At 33.3% G+C, this 22,193-nt stretch overlaps 1 protein-coding gene across 2 annotated transcripts; it reads left to right on the top strand.

Annotated features, from left to right (window-relative positions):
* The first annotated feature begins 4,930 nt into the window (after positions 1–4,930).
* hnmt (histamine N-methyltransferase) lies at positions 4,931–14,429 on the top strand. 2 transcript variants are annotated; one of them, NM_001003636.2, is given in 8 exon segments: positions 4,931–4,964; positions 7,067–7,229; positions 7,377–7,429; positions 7,536–7,643; positions 8,450–8,580; positions 8,824–8,917; positions 11,824–12,722; positions 12,868–14,429. In NM_001003636.2, coding segments are annotated over 6 exon segments (879 nt in total). In that variant the 5' UTR covers positions 4,931–4,964; positions 7,067–7,092; the 3' UTR covers positions 12,180–12,722; positions 12,868–14,429.
* Positions 14,430–22,193: the final 7,764 nt, after the last annotated feature.

The raw sequence follows: 22,193 nt of genomic DNA, 5'->3' as shown, positions 1-22,193 counted from the left end.
TTTGTTTTTAAATATTCCAATAAAGCATATTCTTCTAATATTCCAAACCAAAACTGACACATTTTGGATATACAGTAGCAAAATGCCTTTAAATAGTTCTTGAAGGAACACATTTGACATTGTTAAGGTAAGTGTCTTCTCACTGTAGTCGGAAACTTTGATGAAGAATTTCCCATGGTACATCATGTCCCTATCGGTACAAACTGGACTGGTACAAGTTTGTTTCCTTAAGGTACAATTCTGTTCCATAAAAAGGGACAGGACCAGTGACAAGGGTTTACCTTCTTTGGTACAACATTGCACCGTTTTTTTTTTTTTTTTTTTTTTCTTAGAGTAATGTAGCCTAAAAATAAGGACCCTCTTCATATTTCTTTATTCTATCAAAAAGTTTGACCATCCGACAAGCTTATCCAGCAAAAAAACTGCAAAAAGGTCCACTTTTAGAGAAAAAAAGAAATGCCCATTTCACAAGGCTGTCTTCAAGCCTGAAATTAGGCTTAAGTTAGCTTTAATGTTGTCTGTGATCAAAACTGACAGCCATTGGTTCACACAGGAGCCAATTTAGCAAGTTTTATTGTATTGTAAAGAAATTGTTTTCAAATCCAAAAGCATTGTTCTTTATTGAATTTGAATTAATCTTAAATGACATTTACAAGACAATATTGTGAAAATTCTAAGTTAAATGATAAAGTATGACGTGCCATAGAGCACTTTTGAATGGAAAATTAAAAAGAGAAAAAGAATAATTAGAATAAAATTATGGATTATTTGATGCTTTTGTGTGAATTATTTGTGTGGAAAGACTGTGAGAAATTTGAGGTACTGAACAGGCCTGCAATGTTTTGACTCACTGTGAGTGATCCATAAGTGTGAGGAAGGTATTAAAATTTTAGGGATTTACAGGTTATTTTTGCACTCTTTTTCACTTGACTTAAATGATTAACCCAGATTATTATTAGGCTAATAATTATATTATAATTATATAATATAATTATATTATAATTATATATATACACATACAATTTTCTGGAGAAAGTCTTGTTTGTTTTATTTCAGCTAGAATAAAAGCAGTTGCTTAACTTATACCTTGCCTAATTACCCTAACCTGCTTAACCTAATTAACCTAGTTAAGCCTTTAAATGTAACTTTAAGCTGTATAGAAGTGTCTTGAAAAATATCTAGTCAAATATTATTTACTGTCATCATGGCAAAGATAAAATAAATCAGTTATTGGAAATAAGTTATTTAAACTATTATGATCAGAAATGTGTTAATTAAATCTTCTCTCCGTTAAACATAAATTGAGGAAAAAAGTAAACAGGGGGGCTAATAATCCAGGGGGGCCAATAATTCTGACTTCAACTGTATATATGTGTGTGTGCTTGTGTGTGTGCGTGTGTGTGCTTGTGTGTGTGTGTGTGTGTGTGTGTGTGTGTGTGTGTGTGTGTGTGCGTGTGTGTGTGTGTGTGTGCGTGCGTGTGTGTGTGTGTGTGTATGTGTGTGCGTGTGTGTGTGTGTGTGTGTGTATGATTTTGCTCATAAACCATATTAAATACCATCTTAAATGATGAAAGACACTGTCAGAAACAGACATATTGGAAACAAAACGTGAACAAAACAACAGCATACTAGGCATATTTTTATAGCACTGCAGTAAACTGAATCTTCTGATCTGCCCATCATCACATGGCACTGAATGTGTTCAGCGTGCAGCCCATCAGAACCTTTCACTCTAGGATGTTGAATCGTTTAAATCTTTGTTTAATCAGTTTTTATTAGTAAAGCCTGTCACTTCTGTTCAAGGATGAGCTGAATTTAACTAGACTTGTCAGTGCCACCTAGGGGACACGTGTCTGGGTGGTGTGATTCTGTCAGGCTTAATTTTTCCATTAAGCTTTAATAATTCTGCAGAAGATTTCCCATGAATCTCTGGCTTCTCTCATTTTAATCAAGAATTTCCATTCAGCAGTAGGCAGATCTGTTTAACAAAGTTTGACACAATCAAACTGACTAAGGAGAAGTGAGAAAATCACTTTAAATCTTGTAATAAAGAGAATGTAAAAGGCAGATTACGCATACATTATTTCATTTTTTTCCTGTTTTCTTTTGTTATTTGTTTGGGGTTAGACCAAGACAGATAATATTTACATTAATGTTGATTTAAACGCCAAACTGATCTACTGAACATGTAGGTGATGTCTGTACCTAGCTAAAATAATAGTAAAAATTATTTAAAATAATAACAAAAAGACCATTCCCATAAAAATACCTCTTTTCTTGTTGTGTCATTTGAGCATTCATTATCAGGCCCGTAGGCAGCCTGGTGAAAGAGGTGGGTCTTTTCTCTCTAAAAGTGGACCTTTTTGCAGTTGTTTGCCTCATTTTCGATTTAATTATGAACTTTTAAGTAGGTTGCATTTTACTGACATTATTACGACACTATTTTTAGGTGAATTAGTGTGTTGGTTGGTCATCATAACCACACCTTTTAACATACCAAAATATTTACCAAAACATACCACTTTTTATTGGTAATTTTTTGTTTCAAGAAATAAAGTCCAAGATTTAGAATAAAATATGTTTGTAAAATATTAAAAACAATAGAGTAGGTCAGTATTGAAAGATGACTTCAGGTCAGATTGTATGTTTTCTTGAACAGCTCTCGATGTTGCTTGGAAAAAAATAATTGTTTGCATTGGTCAAAACTAATTATGTGAAGTCACATGGAAGTCAATAGGCTTTTTTCATAATCTATTTGGCATAGCAGTCAAAATAGGACAACTGAGCTTACAGTTGAAACCAGAAGTTTACATACACTCTAAAAAAGGAACATAAACATTTTTTTTTTTTAATGTCTGATGGTAAATCATACTAAACGTTTACTATGTTGGGTCTGTTAGGATTACCTAAATCAGTCACATTTGGTAAATGCCAGAATAATGAGAGAATTATTATTATTATTTATTTTATTTTATTATTATTTATTTATTTATTTTTTTTTTTGAGAATTTTTATTAATTTCTTGACTGTCAAAAGTTTACTTACATTTCCTTGGTATTTTTTAGCTTTGCATTTAAACTATAAAACTTTGGTCAAATGTTTTTACTATCCTTCCACAAGCGCCCATTCCTCCTGATAGAATTGGTGTAACTGAGTCAGATCTGTTGGCTGTCTTGCTCGCACAAGCTTTTTCAACTCTTCCCACAAATTTTCTATAGGATTGAAGTCAGGGCTTTGTGATGGCCACTCCAAAACATTCACTCTGTTGTCCTAAAAGCACATTTTAACAAATTTTGCAGTATGCTTAGGGTGATGGTCTGTTTGGAAGACCCATTTGTGGCCAAGTTTTAATATCCTGGCTGATGTCTTGAGATGTTGCTTCAGTATTTCTACATAATGTTCTTTTTTCATGATACCCTCTATGCTGTGACGTGGACCAGTCCCTCCTGCAGCAAAACAGCCACAACATGATGCTTCCGCCCCCATACTTTACAGTTGGGATGGTGTTGCTGGGCTTTTAAGCTTCCCCGTTTGTTCTCCAAATGTAACACTGGTCATTATAGACAAAGTTCGATATTAGTTCCATCAGACCACAGGACATGTCTCCAAAAATTATTCTTTTTTTCCAGTGTAATTCAGCAAACTGTAATCTGGCTTTTGTTGTTGTTGTTGTTGTTGTTGTTGATGATGATGTTGATGATTCTGGCTTGTTGACTTTCCCATGTTTTCACACAAGGAAGCAGTGTGTTAGAGGTTTTCCTTAAATACTATTCAACAGTTGTGCCTCCAATTAACTCAAATGTTGTCAATTCCAACCAGAAACTTCCAAAAACTTGACACCATCATCTGGGCTTTTTCAGAAGCATAATAATCTTATTGTATGTAAACTTTTGACTTTCAAGAAACGTTAAAACAATTTTTAAAAAAAATATATCTCCCATTATTGTGCTATTAAGCATAACAGAGACAAATTTGGTAATCCTAATTTACCCAAAAGATTTTTTTTTTTTAATGGTTATATACCTTTTATACAGTGTATGTAAACTTTTGGTTTCAACTGTAAGTATGGGACAAATTCTTGTCCCCAGAACCCCGCTGCCTACGGGCCTGATTATATGGCCTATAAAAATATAGCCTACTGTGTTTCTGTAACATGAATTTGAGTTGACCTATTCATATTGGCTTCATAACAATGTGTTAACACGTCGTGGTGTATTGGCTACAGGTGAATTGGCAATATATTTAGATCAAAATGTCTTTCAACGTAGACTAGCCTACTTAAATGCTTATGAAACTGAGAACACATAACCACAATACAAAATTTAAAAGTGAAATTAACAGCTGTTGCTGTCCTGTCCGCCATTTATTTTGTTTGAGCACTATAACTTCAGGTTGATTGACCATCTCAGTCAGTAAAAAGCACTGTTTGAGAATTTCTAAAATACTTTTTGTCACAAATGTCACACATTTTTATTTTCTGAAGTGAAATTTCAAAGATGAACACTGGAGAGCAGCAATGAGCTTTGTCATTTTCTGTTACTGTGTTGGTTGAAAATCTATGGGAAGATGTGAAATGTTTGTTATTATTATTATTATTATTATTATTATTATTATTATTATTATTATTTAAATATGTATTAGGCTAGCCTGTTTATATATTATAATATATGCTTTAATCATTTAAACAAATTAGAAAAAGCCAACTTGAGTATTCGAGTTGAAATCCTAGACACAGGTAAATGGACAGATTAAAGTGAATGTGCATCACTGAATTCCAAACGATTCCCCTCCTTTGAAACTGTAATAGTTTTAAAAGGATCTTCTCTTGAACTTCTTGTGTGGTCCTTCGTCTTTAAGGGTGTGGGCGGAGACTCTGTGATGGGCGTGGCTACATTTCTGTCTTCATGTCATGTGCGGCGGCCCACACATCATCATCACAGGCAGTGTGTTTTAACGGAGAAGAGGTAAGCAGCTGTTCTTCTGTTTCCTCCGCGTTCTTGTGAACCGCTGCTGTTCAGAAGCGGCGGTGCACATTCACGGTCATTCACCTAGAGTTAAAAATTATCCTACAGTTGTTAAAAAAAGATCATGTGTCACGCTGTCAATGGACCTGTTGATGGATAATCGTATCATCATTTTAAATGTGACGCACGACGTATACATAGGCTACTAAAGCTGAGATTACGTTTCAGTCTGACAAATGCACCAGGTTTAATTGGATGGCGTTTCGTGCTATTGATCGAGCTGACATTTTCAATGCAACAATAACTGTTATTGAATGTAATATTAATTTGTTTACAGTTTACAATAAGTTTTCTTAATGTGCCTAATAACATGAATAATAAGCAATACATGTACAGCATTTATTAATAATCACACAACATTTACTAAAGCTAAATTTCATGCATGTTAACAAATAATGCACCGAATTAACATGAACTAACAATGAACAAACTTGTTTTTTATTAACTAACGGTAAATATACAAATAAATACCGCAATCATTGTAATTGTTTATTGTTTGTTTGTGTTAGAACATACGAGAGACCAAGTTGTTGTTTTGCAAGTCACAAGCAAGTCTCGAGTCAAGTCCCGAGTCATCACTCTATAGCTTCAACAAACTTTAGCTACAAGTCGTCATCACTCTCGTATCATATGTGAAAAGTAATTTATATCAGGAATAAAGGTAGAAAATGTTTGACAGAAGTTAAATTTTATGTGAGATGTGCATTTAGGAAAAACTCAAGTTCCATTGTGCCAAAATAGGGCATCTAGAGCAAGGACCCTCCAAATCCAAAACTACTGGTCAGCTAACGATTCAGCAATTGTCTGAAAAAGTCACTTATACACCAACATACAAACATGCCTAAACAGTGCAGTGGCTTTACTTTATATCTAAAGAAAAGAACAAAGATGCCTTTTCGAGTTATGAAATCTGTGTTTTTGAAACTAAAGATAGTGAGTTATTTATTTAATTGTTTAAACTGACATGTTTAAATAAAAAAGCCAAAATGTTTTAAATGTTTCTAAAAAAAATTTTTTTATTTATTAAAATTATTGGTAAAGTTTGGTTCCTCACCACTGTTGCCACTGTCTTGCTTGGTTTGGGTTTGTGGAGCTGCACATTGATTTGCTCTTCAGTGTTTGGACTTTCAGCAGTGAAAATTAAACCACACTGAACTGAACTAACTGAACTTCAACTCTGGAAACTGGACTGACACAGTTTCAATTTCAATTTACTCAAACTTCTACTTTAAACTGCTTTAACACAATCTACATTGTAATAGCGCTATAGAAATAGATTAATTGAATGAAATAAATCTTCAAGATTTAAACCTCAGCTGTATGTTTTAATTAACTTAGAGCTGTGTTACAGACTACATGGAAGTGTAGTAGATAATTGAAGTGGACAACCAAAATGCTTAAAACAAAACACAACACACAGCTCTTTTTTCCTAACATAAAGGAAGATGTTTTGAAGAATGTTGGCCATCATTCGTGACCGTTGACTTTAAATGGGGTCATCAACTGAAGTGCATTGTTTTCATAGTGATCTCCAAGGTCTACTTTTACATTAACAAGGGTTTTACATGAAGGAAAAATTAAACTAGCTGTTTTGCTAGCGTTTTTTTTTATTTTATTTTATTTTTTTCATTCAAAGCTGATTTGGAGCTAACAACAATCATTTGAGTTACAAAACTTACAGAATTATTATAGTACAGTACCATCTTATATGTCAAAAAAAAAAGGGAAGTTTGTTTTCGCAAATCATGACCACTGTAATAGTAAATATTTCTCAAAATGTGATGAGCTCAGATGCAAATTTTAGACACACTTTGGTTTTTGTTTTTAAAATTAGCATTTTCTTTCAACCTCCTATGCTTATGTTCAGTTACTGTAAAGACAATGAAAACATATATTCTTCCGAATTAAAAAATAAATAAAAATCCCATTTTAGAAGAACAAATCAGACGACACTTAGAGGTTTTTCCATCTGAACTCTTCATTTCTTCTTCTGTGTTCATTTAAATAATACTCGTAACTAATTTTATCATTGTAAAGCACAGGTCATCTATTTCAGCCAGTGGAAACCATGGCAGCTCCATTCAAAACACTTGTGGAAGATTATCCCAGATACCTCAAATCATTCGAGCTCTTTCTGGAGCGCTCATCAGAGCACCAGTGCATGCAGGACTTCATTCATAATACGCTCCCCGACATTCTGGCAAGGTGCTTCATCTCTCTTGATGAATGTCATATTTTATTCATTTAGCCTGTCCTAGCTTTGTAATACAGAATGTGCCAGCAGATTTAACAATGACAAGATATTATAATATTATCTCGGCTTTATTATGTTCTCTCTCGCTGTCTCCGCAGCATTGGTGGAGGGAGATCCGTTTTCAATGTAATGGGAGTGGGGAGCGGAGCAGGTATGCTTTTCATAACAACAGTTATTAACATTCCTTTTATATTATTATATTATATATTTTAATACCTAACAGAGTTCTCAGGCATCTATATTCATCTCTTTTCCAGGTGATATTGATCTAGAGATGCTAGCACAGCTGCACCTGAAACATCCACATGTCAAAGTCGACAATGAAGTGGTGGAACCAAGTAATGACATGCTCTACAAGTATAAAGGTACCGGTTAATAAAAAAGTTTTAAGCAGCTCAGTTGGGCTCTGTTTATATGCTAAATTGAGTTCTTTTTCATATGCTTGAACTGATTAATACTGTTTATTCCAAAGTGAGTATCCTTGAAAAATCAGCCTGTAAATAGAATGCACGCATTCAATGCAGTATATTGATATAGAAACTGGATGTGTATCATTATACTTCGCATGTTTGCATTAAGTCTTATAGTGCCAGCAGCTTAAATAAACCTGACATTGTTAAACAACAAATGGCATTACTGGTTGAAGAAAAATAACTGTTGGTTCTATCAGAATAACATAAAAAAAAAATTTTTAAAATATGTTTTTGTCAGTTCCCAGAGATGGGTTGTGGCTGAAAGGGCATCCGTTGTGTAAAAACGTGCTGGATAAGTTGGTGGTTCATTCCACTGTGGTGACCCCAAATTAACAAAGGGGCTAAGCCAAGAATGAATGAATGAATTAATTAATTAATTAATTAACTTTTTTTTTTTTATTATTATCTAAATGTATCTTGTTTATTTGTTACCGTTATCTTCAATATGGTTTGAACTTTTTAAGAAATTAGGATCATACTTTTTTGTAATATGTTACATGGGTGTTACATTTGTTTTATTTTTTTATTATTTTGACAGTTTAAATGCCAGTTAAATTCTACCCACTGTATGTAAAATGGTATTGAATATAATTTAAATATCTAATAAAAGTTAGAAATTCAAGCATTGTGACAACACTGCAAACTATAAATGTTTTTTTTTTTTTGTGTGTTGTTTTTCTTCTATTCTTTTTCTTTAGCGAGAGTGTCAACATCTCCCGATCTTGCCTATATCAACTTTACATGGAATAAGATGACAGCATCTGAATTTGAAAAACAATGGCAAGAAAAAACACCTGAGAAAAAGATGGACTTCATTCACATGATACAGGTTTTGGGCTGTTGTTTCAGATTTTTGTCTTCCATAATGTGACATGCATTTTAATGAAATAAATTTTCAGAAAATAGAGGCAAAGGACTATTACGATGATAAAAAAAGAGAAAAGCATGCATGAATACATTATTCATTAAAATATGCATTTAGAGAGTAGAAACATAATTAATAAAGCCATGCTATTATGTCCAAAAATCTTGTATTGTGTTTGTTTAATAATACTATTTATCTTTTTAACAGATGCTGTACTATGTCAAAGATCCAAATGCCACTGTTTCATTTTTTCGGAGTCTGCTGGAAAAAGATGGGAAACTCTTAATTATTCTGGTGTCAGGTACAGAGTTCAAAACTTTGTCAAAATCTGTATAAACTTCACCAATGCTAAGTAATTATACTGTTTAGTTTAAAGGCAAAATATGAACGCATCAAGTATTACATTTTCATGAACCACTAAAATTTTGTTATATATTTTGATGAGTTATGTACTTAACCTTTATTATCCCAAACATTTCAAATAATGTTCAAGTCCAGCAATTTTAATGAGCGAGCGGACCGTGGACTGTCACCATGCTAATAATGTCATGCACCCTCAGCTTTAACTTTGGTTTTATATAAATCAGGGAAACACCAAAAGTGCTTTTAATTTGTTATGTGAATTTTAATTTTAAGAGCTTTAAAATAGTTTTTTAGTATAAAACAGCCCTGCTTTTTACCCAAAATGATCACTACTGGAAGAACCATAAGTGGTGGACTGTGACGTAATAAAAGTTCTGCTGCTTTTGTGACACGTCATGCTTATCTCTCATCAGCAATTTCTACAGAGGTCTCATATTGCTTTGACAGCTTGTAGACTACATTGCTGCATGTGTTCCCTGATAATAAGTTTTAAATACTTGACCTCATCTATGATCATATTTTTCTAGGAGTCCCGTATAATGTAATGAGGACAACTCTCATGATTCCACCGCATCAGCAAACTACATCTTAGTTTGTTGTGAATAAACTCCCTCTAATGGCAAGCATTACATAATGTACCTTTAAGACGGCATCCCAAGAATGTGTGTGAAATTTTTCAATTAGAATACAATACCATTTACTAAATGTCCCTTTTTGAATGGAAACAAAATCACACTTTTTGTGTCTCTTAAAAAGCACATGAGCTGCCGCCCCTCGCCTTTACAGCTCGTGCCATGGTTACTCGGGCAATAATAAACAAAATATCTGCATGTGTTTTAAAGCTTTTCAGTTTAAACTCTGAAACATTAAAATGAAACCAAATAAAACATTATTTCTAGAGCACACAGACTGGAAGCACTCGCACAGAAAGCACTTTATAATAAACAAAGGGTTTTTTGCATCAGCTGTCAAAAACACAAAAAACAAAGTCATTTAATGTTGCATTTGTATGTGAATGTAAATGAATGGGGAAAACGTTTGCATGTGCATTACTATGTTTTATCTGTGAGAAAGCATCTCTCGGATTTGGGAGATAACACAAATTACCAAAGTAACTCACTATTTAACCAAGCCTCATCTTACGAATACCCTTGTCCATACCTGTCAATATTGGATTGTGAAAATAAAGGATATGCCATTAAATATTACATTACAATAACTAAAATTTGGAGCTGTTTCGGTGTGAATAAACAGTTAAACGGCCAGTCATGCGTTTAATTATTATTATTATTTACAAAGCATAAAACAAATAGTATACATTAGAAAAAGCTGCAAATAAATTAGCAAACAGTTTTAACAATTAAAATGAATAGCTATTATAAAGAAATAAAATCAAGGTATTAAATCTCATTAATCTTTTCTTCACTGTATAACTTGAACATTCCTATTAAAGAACAACAAATGCATCTCTAATTTAGATTTTTGTTTTATTTACATTAAATAACATGGTGTCACTTTAATATTGCACACATCTAACATTATAATGATATAAGTAACCGTTTAGTTTCTCAACTGTTTCTCAAATGCTCATTTAAGACAAAATTAGTCAAAATTGTCATCTTTAGATATTATTATTAATATTATTACTAATTATGTCTAAATGTCTGGTAAAACCGTTCAGACACGCACCCAAAACCCAGAGGTGCTTTTGCTCCGCTTCAAATCACATGTACAGAATCCACTTGGGAAACAGCGTCTATGTATCACTAGCGCGTCAGCTGACAGTCACGAACATGACGCTACATGAACTGACTGTTGTGAGTATTGCATAGGAGGGGTAACGGCGCCTGTAACGGAAAGGAAGAATATCCATCCTTTTTTTATACTTATTTCAAAATGTTTTCCTGCCTAAATAAAACGAAAGCACAGAACAGATTCACGTTTAAGAGCAATACCTTTACGATACCTTTATGGGATGAAAGCAGGATAGAACTGTGAAAAATGGGAAGGTTGACAGGTATGCCCTAGTCATGTACGACCCACAAAAAATTTGCAATCAAGGAGTTGATCAAAGATTTTAGAAACAGTGCTTACTTATACAAAGTGCTTACTGATAAGAATAACCTCCTGTTTTAGTGCAACTTTATTTAACCGTCATGCTCATCAGCAACATTATACATTGGAAGTTGACTGTTAAAAATCAAGTGGACTTTGACTAATAGGTTTAGCTCACTAATACCCAGATTCAAAGACTATTGAGTAAGTGTAAAAAATCAATCAAATTTCAATCCAAAAACATTGAATATACATTTACTGAGAAATTATTAATAATTCTGTCTTTAAAATGTGTTGTGTTTTCCTAGTAATATGCAGTGATTCTCACTTTGCCTACAATCTTAAAGCTTCCTTGAAATTTTCTGGATAGGGATTAATGATAAGGATTTTCAACCGATGATGTTAACCTGATCCCTTATTTGTAATTATTAGAAAAAAAAATTATAGTCATTAAAATGTCCATAAAGTTTGTTTTTTATTAATTTTAGAGTTTCCCACAAGACAATGCAACCTCAGATTCTTAGACATAACATCTGTATTTTTTACAATCTTAGAAAATATATTTTTATGTGCTATTTATAACAGGGATGACGTGAAATGTAGCGTATAACGTTATACTTTTTTGGTGGTTCTAATAAATAGCCTTGAAAATAAATCAAAAATCTAAATTCATTCAAAAACCACTAATTAAATATTTGCTGTGTTTCATATTTGTAGGGAAATACCTTGGGGTCTGAAAACACAAGTAAATATGTTTGTTCCTTTGTTTCTGTTGTTTTTTTTTCATAGGTGAGAGCGGGTGGGGCAAATTATGGACCACATTTCGAAAGCAGCTCTGTTACACTGAGATGAGCCAGTGTGTCACTATAGGAGAAATAAAGAGCTTTTTAGATTCTGAGGGTGTCCCGTACCGTAAATATGTGCTTCTGTCCCAGATGGACATCACAGAATGCTTCACTGAAGGAGACCAGGAGGGAGAACTGCTTTTAGATTTCCTAACAGAGGTGAAAGAGTTCAGTAAAAATGCTCCTGAACGTTTGAAGAAAGAAGTGCTTGACGTACTGAGACATCCTGACTGCAGTAAAGAGGTGGACGGCAGGATCATATTCAATAACAACCTTGAAGTCTTAGTCATTGAGCCATAGAATAAAATCCATATCTTCATATCTTGCCTTCACAAAACCCTTGCTTTTAATATTAGGGATGCAGAGATATGAAATTTTTATGGCTAAACATATAAACATATATATACTCTAAAACAAAAGACAAGCGAATTGTTAACACTGTAGAAAACATGTAGATGATTATTGTTTTTCACTGAAAAACTCCCTCACTGGTGACATCTTGTCTTTTTAAATCTTTCATATGTGTTTCTCTGCATTATTCAATTTTACGAGATATGCAAAAGTTCATTCAAATCCTTCATAGCCAGTAGCACGCTGAAGGGAATCCACTGCTTTAATATACAACTTTTAATTTTCTCTTGACTCTCATTTTGCCTCACTATTAAAATATTATGTTCTTTGTAGTCTGCTAGAAAAAGTATAAGTATATGGATTTAAAATTCTATAGTTTTACCCACAATTTATACCTGATCCAAATCATTTGAAAAATGTATGGTCATTAAAGAGGTGGTCCAAAATATATTTTGAGGCTTGGTTTTGTTAATAAGATTCCTAGCAATGTGTGCTTATGCTTCATTTGTAGAAGATCACATTATTTTTTTCATATACCTTGCTTACGTTCATTATATACTGATACAAGAGGCTCTGATTGGTCAGCTAACCAAGTGCTTTTGCACTGTTTAAACACTGTCAGTCACAGTAGCTGTTAGCCCTATCAGTTTGAGCCTGAAGCGGACAGAAAATGACAAAGGACACAGCTGAACCTCACACCTGCTCTCTAAAATAAAATCTGACAAGTGTCTTTCACATATATATTTGGAATAAGCACGTGTAAGGTATATGAAGTGTTTTCACAAATCTTTTGCAAGTTGGTTATTTGAGATGTACAACACAAGGAAAGTGGCCGCATAGGCACTGCAGCACTGCTGAAAATTGTGGGTGTTTAACGATTTTAAATATAAATTTGTAGCTAAATTGTTAACAGTGCCAAACAGCATTTCCCGTTGTTTACATCCTTGTTTACGCCCTTCTACAACATACCATTAATGCTAGACATTTTGCATGTAATAGATTAATCTTAACAAATAAAAATACTTACAGGTTGTGGCTCACAATCCACAGCTTCTTCTATTATGATTTGTGGATTTTTAGCCAAATCTAGCCCTGAACTGCATGGTAGAGATTCTGTAAGCTTTCCTTTGTCAAATGCTAGTTATATTTTTATTATTATTCTCTAGAACATAAATAAAATGAAATTGTGAGCACTTCTCTCTTTGTGTCGTGTCTCAAACACAGAGCTTCCAAAGGACACTTTTAGCTTTCTCTGAAATTACATATTAGCTTTTTGTGCTATAACATTACAGCACCACTGGCCACGTCCCTTCGCTGCGTGGGATAAATTCGTGGGGTGTATGCGCGTAACTTAAATTTTGGATCTCACTAGCCCAGATTTATTTTTTATATATTATTTTTTTGTAGTCCCCAAATTCGTTCGCTGTAGGCTTTGCTATGCTAACTCTGTAAAACCCAATATCTCCCTTTGCATTGAACTTTGAGCATTTTACATTTTTATGTTCACACTTCTACATCACACAACAACTAAAGTTTTAAATATATAATATCATAGTATCACAATAAAATTGTTCATGGAGTTAACATGACTTTTCCAGGTCTAGAGATCACATTTTGAGGCTACTTTGAAGCCACTACACACAGACAGGAAGTAGAACCCTAAAGAACAATGCATAGTTTAGCCTGTATCAACATCAAACAAAACTGTTTATAGAAAGTGACCTTGAAGCACAAACTCCAGTAAGTAGTTAACTGCACATGCTTTGTGAAATTTGCCTGAGCAGCAAAGTACAGCCACATACTGAACTCCTGTTTTTTTTTTTTTATTTATTTATTTTTTTTATAAACTTATAAAACAGCCTTCATCATGAAAGATGAATGAGATGGTATTGTTTGGTGACTGGTTGTGTCGTTGTGACCTTATACCTGATTTAGGTTTGAAAAGATATTTAATGCCTAACCAGAGGGGGGCAAAGGTTATCTATGCTTTGCAAGATTAAATGCACTTGAAATCACTTCTGTACATATGCTTTACCTGGTTGCTAGCTATCATGGGCTTTGCCTTTGTAATAGTTTACAGTGTTATTATCAAGTGACTTGAATATGTGTAAACCAACAGGAACATTTCAGTATTTTCAGTACAAAAACATAATAAACTGACATGAATGAGATTCAACACAAGTATTTATATCATCCGATGAATAAATACAAATAAAGAAAGCACATTAAGATTCTTGCGTCTTTAAAAAGATGTTCAGGTTGTTTAACTTGATCAGATTCAGCCATGCCCTTATTTTAAAGTTAAGACAAGTCTGTCATAATTCAAAGTTAAAACAAGTCTGTCTTGGAAATGTCTGGATTAGACAGCACAGCACTGAATCCGGAAGACTTCGAGAGCTCTTTGATGATTGCGGAAAAGGCAGAATTAAACTAGCTTGGCTGAGTTTATAGTGTGGCTCCTTCCTTTATCAGCTGTAGAGCTCATCCAGAGCTGTATAATGGCTTTTTGATGCTGCTATTTTCTGAAGTTGCTTGCTTCATTTAGAACTTCTTTGCAAGGTTATTATAGTTAACCAAACCATACACTACACTGAAAAAAAATTATTCACAGATGATTCCTTGGATTTACTCAATTTTTTTTTTATGTTAAGTGGTTGTAAACAATTTATTTGGGCTGAATTTAAGCAAACAAATTAGGTTGAACATTAAACTTAATTTGTTTGTTTAAATTCAACATAAATAAATTGTAAATTGTTTGCAACAGTTTAGCATGCAACACTTTTTTCAGTGTACATAGAGGTATTTAAAGACTACATTAGCCATGTATTTTTATAAATTAAATTTAGATGAAAACAGAAAAATCCAAATTGGTTATATATATATATATATATATATATATATATATATATATATATATATATATATATATATATATATATATATATATATATATATATATATATATATATATATATATATAAGTTTGTTTAATTAAAAAGAGGACACGTTTTTTTAAATACTTACTGTACTTGGGACAGAAATGACTTTTGCTATGATTTCACTTTTACATTTTATATAGCCTGTATTGTAGTGATATTTTGTCAGTTTACATGGAAGCCTTCCAGATCAAGAGTACTTGCAGTGTGATCATTCACAGTTGTCACATCACAAGATATGCAATGTTGAGTCTGGACCTGGATTAGGCATGGGCCGGTATAAGATTCTGACGATATGATAAGCCTGGAAAAAAAATATCATGGTTTTTACGATATTAATTAATTCTTTTAAATTTCTGGGTTAAAAACAACATCTTTTCCTTCATTGAACACAATATATTTTATTATATATATATATAAATATATATATATATATATATATATATATATATATATATATATATATATATATATATATATATATATATATATATATATATATATATATATATATATATTGGCTTATTTTGACTATCTTTAGTTTTAACTTTAAAAGGCATCTTCGGATAGCTTTTTTTTATGGATATAAAGTAAAGCCACTGCCCTGTTTAGGTCTATAGGATTGTATGGTGGTGTATAAGTGACTTGCTTTTCAACAATTCCTGAATTGTGGGCTGACCAGTAGCTTTTGATTTGCTGCTTCCTTAAAAATCTTAATGAAACAGTAGTAAAAAGCACATTTTAAAAAAAGTACATATACTTTAGGAATGCTATAAAAAAAATGTTTGCGGTTTCAAAACCTTGACTTTTACAAACTGCCACAAACTGCCATAGTGCAGTATCAATTGTTGCATACATTAACAACAGTTTTATGCTTCAGCAATATTACAAAAGTGGACAAAACAGTATAGTGTTTCAATCTAATGGCAAGTTTGTGTAATTTAACCTGTTTGTTTGGCACGGTTCCACTTCAACAATTAAATTTAGGTTTAAAAATTGTTTTAAATCAAAGCAGAAAATCTTAATTCATGAAGACAAGACATTAACTGTTGCAGCAGTGCAGATCTTCCTCTCGTATGTTCAATTCAAATGCTTAAACACATGTAAAATAATAAAATAGTGTGTTGTTTTCTGAGAAATTAAAATCAAGTGTGATTTTGCAAATAAGATAAAACATCTTTTGAATGGTTATATATTATTAATTTGGAATTAAGCCCACAGGAAAGTATTTATTTTTAATTAAATCCTTTTTATATATTTTGATAAAATTTTCTAAAAACAAGACTAGTGTCCACATCTTTGCTTCATGCTTCACAGTTGTCATAATAATGCAATTATATTAGTAGTAATATTAAAAGCTATAATGAATTACTAATGCTACTCATTGTGTGCTCTCTATTCATTCATACTCAAATTTTGTTCCCTTCAAATATATATTATTTTTTACTCATTCTTAAAATGGCTTTAAAAGGCCTTACATTTACCTTTATTAAACTTGCAGAAATCCTGACCATGTGCATAAGTCCAGTATTTAGCTTGGGGTAATGATTACAGTATACATTCCATGCATTTACTTAAGACTACATCTTGCATAAAGCAATTTGTATACCAGGAATAAATGTGAATAACATAGGCTAGTCGGGAAAACAGTTAGGCTAAATGAAGCTAAATAGTTCAGTATGGTATAAACCACCATATGGCCATTCTAGTTCTTTAAAAACCATGCAATATTGTACAGTCTAATTCAAATGTGCAATAGAAAACAAACCCATTTTTGTGTATTTAATGTGCCATGACTTGTTTATCTTATCCTTTGTCTTTAGTCGGGGGAACTTTTACAGAGGCGTGTTTTAATCTCATAGCCGAATGCTGACAGTGATCAGTCTTCAGAGAAGAGCAGGGGTCATTCTGGCAGCAGGGGCTAAAACACTTCAGCTCTCAGGTATGGATGAATGAGCACAGTTGCTCTGGAATGAGTGGAGTGGAACTTCTCCATATGTTTGCATACGGCAGCAGTCTTGCAGGTGTTCGCCAGGAGGTGGCGCTCTAGTTTCATTCAAATTTTGAAAATGAGCGTTGACGCTGAGCACCACGTTTATCCCCCCATTTGTTGTCGATTATGGATGGGGTAAACAAAAAGGAGGCTCATTTTGATCTCATGTCTTCACCCTAAGCCACAGACGCATTAGTATAAATGATATGAAGAATTAGACAATCATTTACCAATAAGAGCAGCACCTGCCACTAGTTTACCTGAGTTTCCTCAGCGCTGCACAAATTGAATGAGAGTAATGGACACAATCATATCTGATCAGAAATCAACAGTAGACTAAATTAAGCAGTTTGCAACATGAAGTGTATGAATAATTTTATATCCTCAACGATCGACTAAAGCAGGGGTCCCCAAATTTGGTCCTGAGGACCGTGTTCCTGCAGAATTTAGCTCCAACTTGTTTCAACACACTTGCCCGAAAGTTATCTAGTAACAGCTTGATTAGCTTGTTCAGGTGTGTTTGATTAGGGTTGGACCTGAACTCTCCAGGTAACCAGCCCCTCCAGGGCCGAGTTTGGGCACCCCTGGACTAAAACCAAGTACTCAGATTTTAAAAGCTAGACTGTTCTGTAACATTGCAGTACACAGCCCACAAAGAAAGTCACATGCAAATGCTGGCGTGTTTCTGATACACACAGGTGCATGTGATGACATATTGATAAAATAGTGCTACAATATCTTCCCAAACATCTCGGTGGCTGTTATATGCTCTTCAATGCCTGTAAAACTTAACCAATTCTTTATATACAAATTGTTAAAATGGATTCAGATTCAGCCCCTTGCTCATTTATTTTCTTCATTCACCTTGAAATGTAGTTTTACTTTACCACCTTGAGTGAATAATGCACCTTTTAAACTGATGCGTCCATTTATTTTAAATATAGTAAATACATTTTGTATTTAGTTATTATAGAAATGAAAATCCATTTCTGTTCATTCTGTGTAAATATACATTTTTTTTGGGGGGGGGGGGGGGGGGGGTTGGAAAATGCTAAATAAATTATGTAAAAATATTATATTATGTCAAATGAATTTACATGTTTGCATATATAAATATATATGCTATATAATAATATTTATAATATTTAAATTACAACTAGTATAATAACAATGCATGAATAAAATTTGCTCACTATATTATCAATGCAATGTTTCTACACTTAAAGAAAGTGTAAACTGCTTATTTAGAATTTTGAGACTTTTTCGGAACAACTTAATTGCTTTATTTTTAATCCATTTAAATTTATCAAAACCAATTAACTGATTTGTGTGGGGACAACATGAATGAATTGTGTGAAACCCTGCATTTCTTACAGTGTAAGGCTTATATTAACCTGCAAAAGCTAGAAGAGGGTCAGCAAATGTAAAAACATTTTAATCTTGCTAACATCTTGCATTAAGTTTTAAATATTACACCGCATTAATTGATCTGTTCTTTCATTTGACCAACACTTACATCCAAATGCTTCTCAAATCTCATTGAGAGTGAAAAAGGCCATTGTCCATTAATCCACATTTAACTGGACCTCCTTCCCTCCTCCTTATCCTTCGATTTGTTCTTTCCCTCCCTGTCCCTCCTCTTTCATCACTCCACACTTTTTACATCCACCATCGTGCCGCTGCATTAGACCTCAGTGAGAAGCCAGCGAGACATAAACTGGCCCTTCAATGTTTCAAACAGCCTTTAATAGGCAGAAGCCGAAGCATGACCTTGAAATATGGCCTCCGATACAAATCCTGCAAATGGCCGCTGTGGCCGCCACGTATTTCATTCTGGGAAATTAGTGCTGTTTAGCAGCTATACGGTTATATAGTGCCCGTCCTGCGATGGCTATGAATGGTGACCTGGCTTTTGATTGATGATTTCTGCCTTCTGCCTCTATTAACTATTGGAGGACGCCAGTGAAATCGCACACCAATGGGCTTATGCTCGCAGACTCTCTTTGTAGCTCCAGTGCAGTTGGGTTCATGAACCAGCCAGGAGATTGAAGAGTCCAAATAAGTTTTCCTGACTGTGAAAGAGGAAATGGAGGCAGGAATTATGGGAGTTCACGATGCCATAATCAAGATTAGACCTAGTTTGCTCATTAATCTAGAAACACGACTGTGGGAGCACAAAAGAAAAGAAAAAAACTAAAACATTTATTTCAGGATGATTTGAATGAATGGGGGAGATTAACTCTGACTGAGGTGATTTACGGTTTGTTAATAATACATATATTACGATATTAATCGGACAGTTTAAAAGGAATCATTATATGCCTTTTATTAATTATCCCAATTTATCTTTTGATTTCTATTAAAGATAAATCAGTTCATAAATCCTGAAAGGATTTGTTACTTTACAGACTTGTGTGAATGAGTGATCTGCAGCAAAACTTGTGCAGGTTTTGAGTGATGGTGCATCGCTGGAGTTAATTAACAGAAGCCATGAGGCAGTTCTTAAGGCAGAGCGGTGTGTGTTGGCTTAATTAAGACTCACTGTCAGATGTTCGTTAAGTCAATATATAATGCTGTAGGCCTCCTTAACAATGCTCCATTGATCCCTTTCACCCTAAAATCATGTCTTGTATAACAGGTCTTGATGCTTCAAAAACGGTGTTCATCGAATAATTTTTCTTTTCGATATGACATTTTCATTTTTGCTTCAGATTTCATTATGCTCTAATTCACTGGCATCATCTGTCCATCAAAACCAGTGTCGTTTCAGGCAAACTTTGGGGCAAATCAGTTTAAAAGGATCTTATATCCAAAGCTCAGTTCCTTCTGTGAAGTAATGGAAGATTTGCTTCATTCTATTTAATTGTATCATGCTTTAACTTTGCTCATATTAAAAACCATCCCCATCATATATCCATTCTGTGGATCTTAAATCTATTCTTCCTCATGGGACCTCCCCGTTCAATTGTGCATACAAAATTAAGTTTCAAACTTAATACATTATTTGAAGTCGGGGGTCTCAGGAGTGGCTTCCAGCCTTAATATCATCTAATAAAGTTCCAGCGCTCTTGGTTTTTTTCTTTTTTGGTTTAGACTACTACGTGTTTCCTGGAGATTATTAATGAAGACTTCCATTAAACTGTCAAATGAGCCTGTTTTGGATTTATATGACCTGTTTACAACTCCACCGAGGTATGAGACATAGCAAAGACACTTCTCTGTGGATTGAGTTAAAGTAGTGAATTGTTCACTGGTGTAGTGTTGTTAAATGCTGTAATCAGAATTCTTTTTTTACTGTGATTAGTTATTATCATATCTTTATTTCTCAGTTTGTAAATTTATTCTTGTATTTACATAAACTAAATGGTTCAGGTGATGGGTTGCTGTCACTACTTGAGCAAGCTACTTGAAAAATGTTGTAAGCTAAGCTATTAGCTACTCTAAAATGTAGCTTAACTACACTAAAAGCAACCCTCTGGGAAATATAGCTAGCTAAGGAAAAAGCAACATGGAAAACTAGCTTTTTTTTGTTGCAATTTTCTTTTTTAAATCGAAGCAACTTAAATCCAAGTAATCATCTATTAGTGATCAATAAAACTGCGATGAAACATAAGAGGCATAACTGTTCATTTCAGTCATTTACTCTAAATAATATGCTGTACTAAGCAGAAACAAATGAACAAATGATAGTATATAACAGCAAAAACAAACAAAAAATCGAATAAAACCAGGTGCTACACATTTAAAATACAATAGTAATTTATAGTAAAGAGAAAAATTTAAGATAAGCATTATAGTGTATAAACATTTACAACTCTTCATTAATGAATTACACCATAATGTAGTATCATTAGTAACTATCATGAACTAATAGTAATTAATTACCATAGTATACTTAAGGTACAGTAAACTATATATATATATATATATATATATATATATATATATATATATATATATATATATATATATATATATATATACACGTCACTTATTGATCTGCGATCGGTAAGTGTAGCTTGTGTGGATGCTACTGCACTACTTGACTAGAAAAATAGCTTTGCTAGTGAAAAGCTATTTGATTTTGAATGTAGCGACACTACTGCCACGCTACTGAAAAATTTAGTTAAGCTATTAGCCCCACTATTTGTAATGATGAGCTATACTGCCCAACCAGCCTGATCTCACGAGAAAACGTAAGTATTTTACGTTTTGGCAGTTTAGTGGCTAATTCGTACGAATTCGTATGAGTTCAGTCGAAAGAAAATGTACGATTTTAAAAAGGAGGCGTGGCACCTAACCCCACCCCTAAACCCAACCGTCATTGGGGGATACGCAAATCATACTAAAATGTACGAATTAGATCGTACTAATTTGTACGAATTAGCCACTAAATGAAAAAGTTACGAATTGCCGTGAGATTGTGTTGGCCCAACACTATCAGTGTCATTAGTGTTGGAAATCTGCAGTTACATTTCAGATCTCTAGTCCACCCCAGCTCCACCTGTGTATAGATTTACTACAGGGTTTCTTGTATGTAATGCGTGTTATATTCTCATACAGCAGCAGCAGCGCAGTAGATCTATATCGCCAAGGCTAAACATATACATATTCATGGCTTACTAAATCAAAGTGTTTTCATGACAGAATTAAATGATCCTGACTAAGTCTAGTCATTAATCAAAAGAGAAAAAAATTGTTCTTACAATTGCAAGTGTGTATTCGCAAGTTTTTTATCACACAATACTAAGGAAAATACACTTTTTTTGATACACAGTTTTTAGAAAACCAGTCAAAGATCTGAGAGATGTCTCATAAACTCAGAGAAAAAAAAAGTCTATGTCATAATAACTTTAAAGTGAACTGCTCCACTAACATGAATGTGCAGGATTGTTTGTCGAGTTTGTAAATAAAAGGAAATAGCATTATGAATAATGTTTAATTAAAATTTTTATTGTTATTTCTATCATTATTTAAAGGAATGGTAACCATTGATGCTAAACTGAAACAAGTCACCAAGATATTCATAGTGAA

The sequence above is a fragment of the Danio rerio genome, chromosome 9 (assembly GCF_052040795.2).
Source record: "Danio rerio strain M-AB ecotype USA chromosome 9, GRCz13ab, whole genome shotgun sequence".
NCBI lineage: Eukaryota > Metazoa > Chordata > Actinopteri > Cypriniformes > Danionidae > Danio > Danio rerio.
Note: the sequence above shows the minus strand (reverse complement) of the source record. Positions and strands in the feature narration are given on the sequence as shown.